Genomic DNA, 1,279 nt, shown 5'->3' on the forward strand with positions numbered 1-1,279 from the left:
GCTTCTGCTGGAATACAACAATATCAACTCAAACTCGGAGGACAGTGGGGGCCAGACGCCGTTATGGAGGGCGGCAGACGGAGGGCATGAGGCGGTAGTGAAGCTACTGTTGAGACACAGCGATATCAACCCAAACCCGAAGGATAGCGGGGGCCGGACGCCGCTATGGAGGGCGGCAGATAGAGGGGATAGGATGGTGGTCAAGCTACTGCTGGAACACAACGATATCAACCCAAACTCGGAGGATAGTAGCGACCAGACACCACTATGGAGGGCGGCAGACAGAGGGCATGAAGCGGTGGTGAAGCTACTGCTGGAACGCAAAGATGTCAACGCCGAACCCAAAAATAGTAGCGGCCAGACGCCGCTATGGAGGGCGGCAGACAGAGGACATGAGGCGGTGGTGAAGCTACTGTTGGAACACAGTGATGTCAACCCAAACCCGAAGGATAGCAAGGGCCGGACGCCGCTATGGATGGCGGCAAATAGAGGGGATAGGATGATGGTCAAGCTACTACTGGAACACAACGATATCAACCCAAACTCGGAGGATAGTAGCGGCCAGACGCCACTATGGAGAGCGGTGGATGGGGGGCTTGAGGCGATGATGAAGCTGCTGCTAGAACGCAACGATGTCAACGCTGGCTCGAGAGATAACTACGGTTGGACTGCTCTTCACCAGGCAGCAAAGAATGGCCATGCTGTGATGGTGGATCGACTGGTGGATCGACTGGTGGAACTCGGGGTTGATCCAAAGGAGAGATCGAATGACGGCTGGAATCCTCTTCATCTAGCAGCAGAGAATGGCCATGTTGTGATGGTGGATCGACTGGTGGAATTCGGGGTTGATCCAAAGCAGAGATCGAACGACGGCTGGACTCCTCTTCACCAGGCAGCCCTTAAGGGACATGTGGCGATGGTGGATCGACTGGTGGAACTCGGGGTTGATCCAAGGGAAAGATCGAATGACGGCTGGACTCCTCTTCGCCTAGCAGCACAGAATGGCCATGTTGCGATGGTGGATCGACTGGTGGAACTCGGGGTTGATCCAAAGGAGAGATCGAACGACGGGTGGACTCTTCTTCACCAGGCAGCAACTCAAGGACATGTGGCGATGGTGGATCGATTGGTGGAACTCGGGGTTGACCCAAAGGAGAGATCGAATGACGGCTGGACTCCTCTTCACATGGCAGCACAGAATGGCCATGTTGCGATGGTGGATCGACTGGTGGAGCTCGGGGTTGATCTAAAAGAGAAATCAAACGGCGGCTGGACTGCT

The 1,279-nt window shown here is 55.4% G+C and overlaps 1 protein-coding gene across 1 annotated transcript; it reads left to right on the top strand.

Annotated features, from left to right (window-relative positions):
• Positions 1-706: 706 nt before the first annotated feature.
• On the top strand, positions 707-1,195 carry BDR25DRAFT_215729 (ankyrin; the record flags this gene model as incomplete). The annotated part of the gene is made up of 1 exon (XM_033684849.1): positions 707-1,195. A coding segment is annotated over one exon (489 nt), but the record flags the coding sequence as incomplete, so codon positions are not given.
• Positions 1,196-1,279: the final 84 nt, after the last annotated feature.

The sequence above is a fragment of the Lindgomyces ingoldianus genome (genome assembly GCF_010093535.1).
Source record: "Lindgomyces ingoldianus strain ATCC 200398 unplaced genomic scaffold BDR25scaffold_7, whole genome shotgun sequence".
Taxonomy (NCBI): domain Eukaryota; kingdom Fungi; phylum Ascomycota; class Dothideomycetes; order Pleosporales; family Lindgomycetaceae; genus Lindgomyces; species Lindgomyces ingoldianus.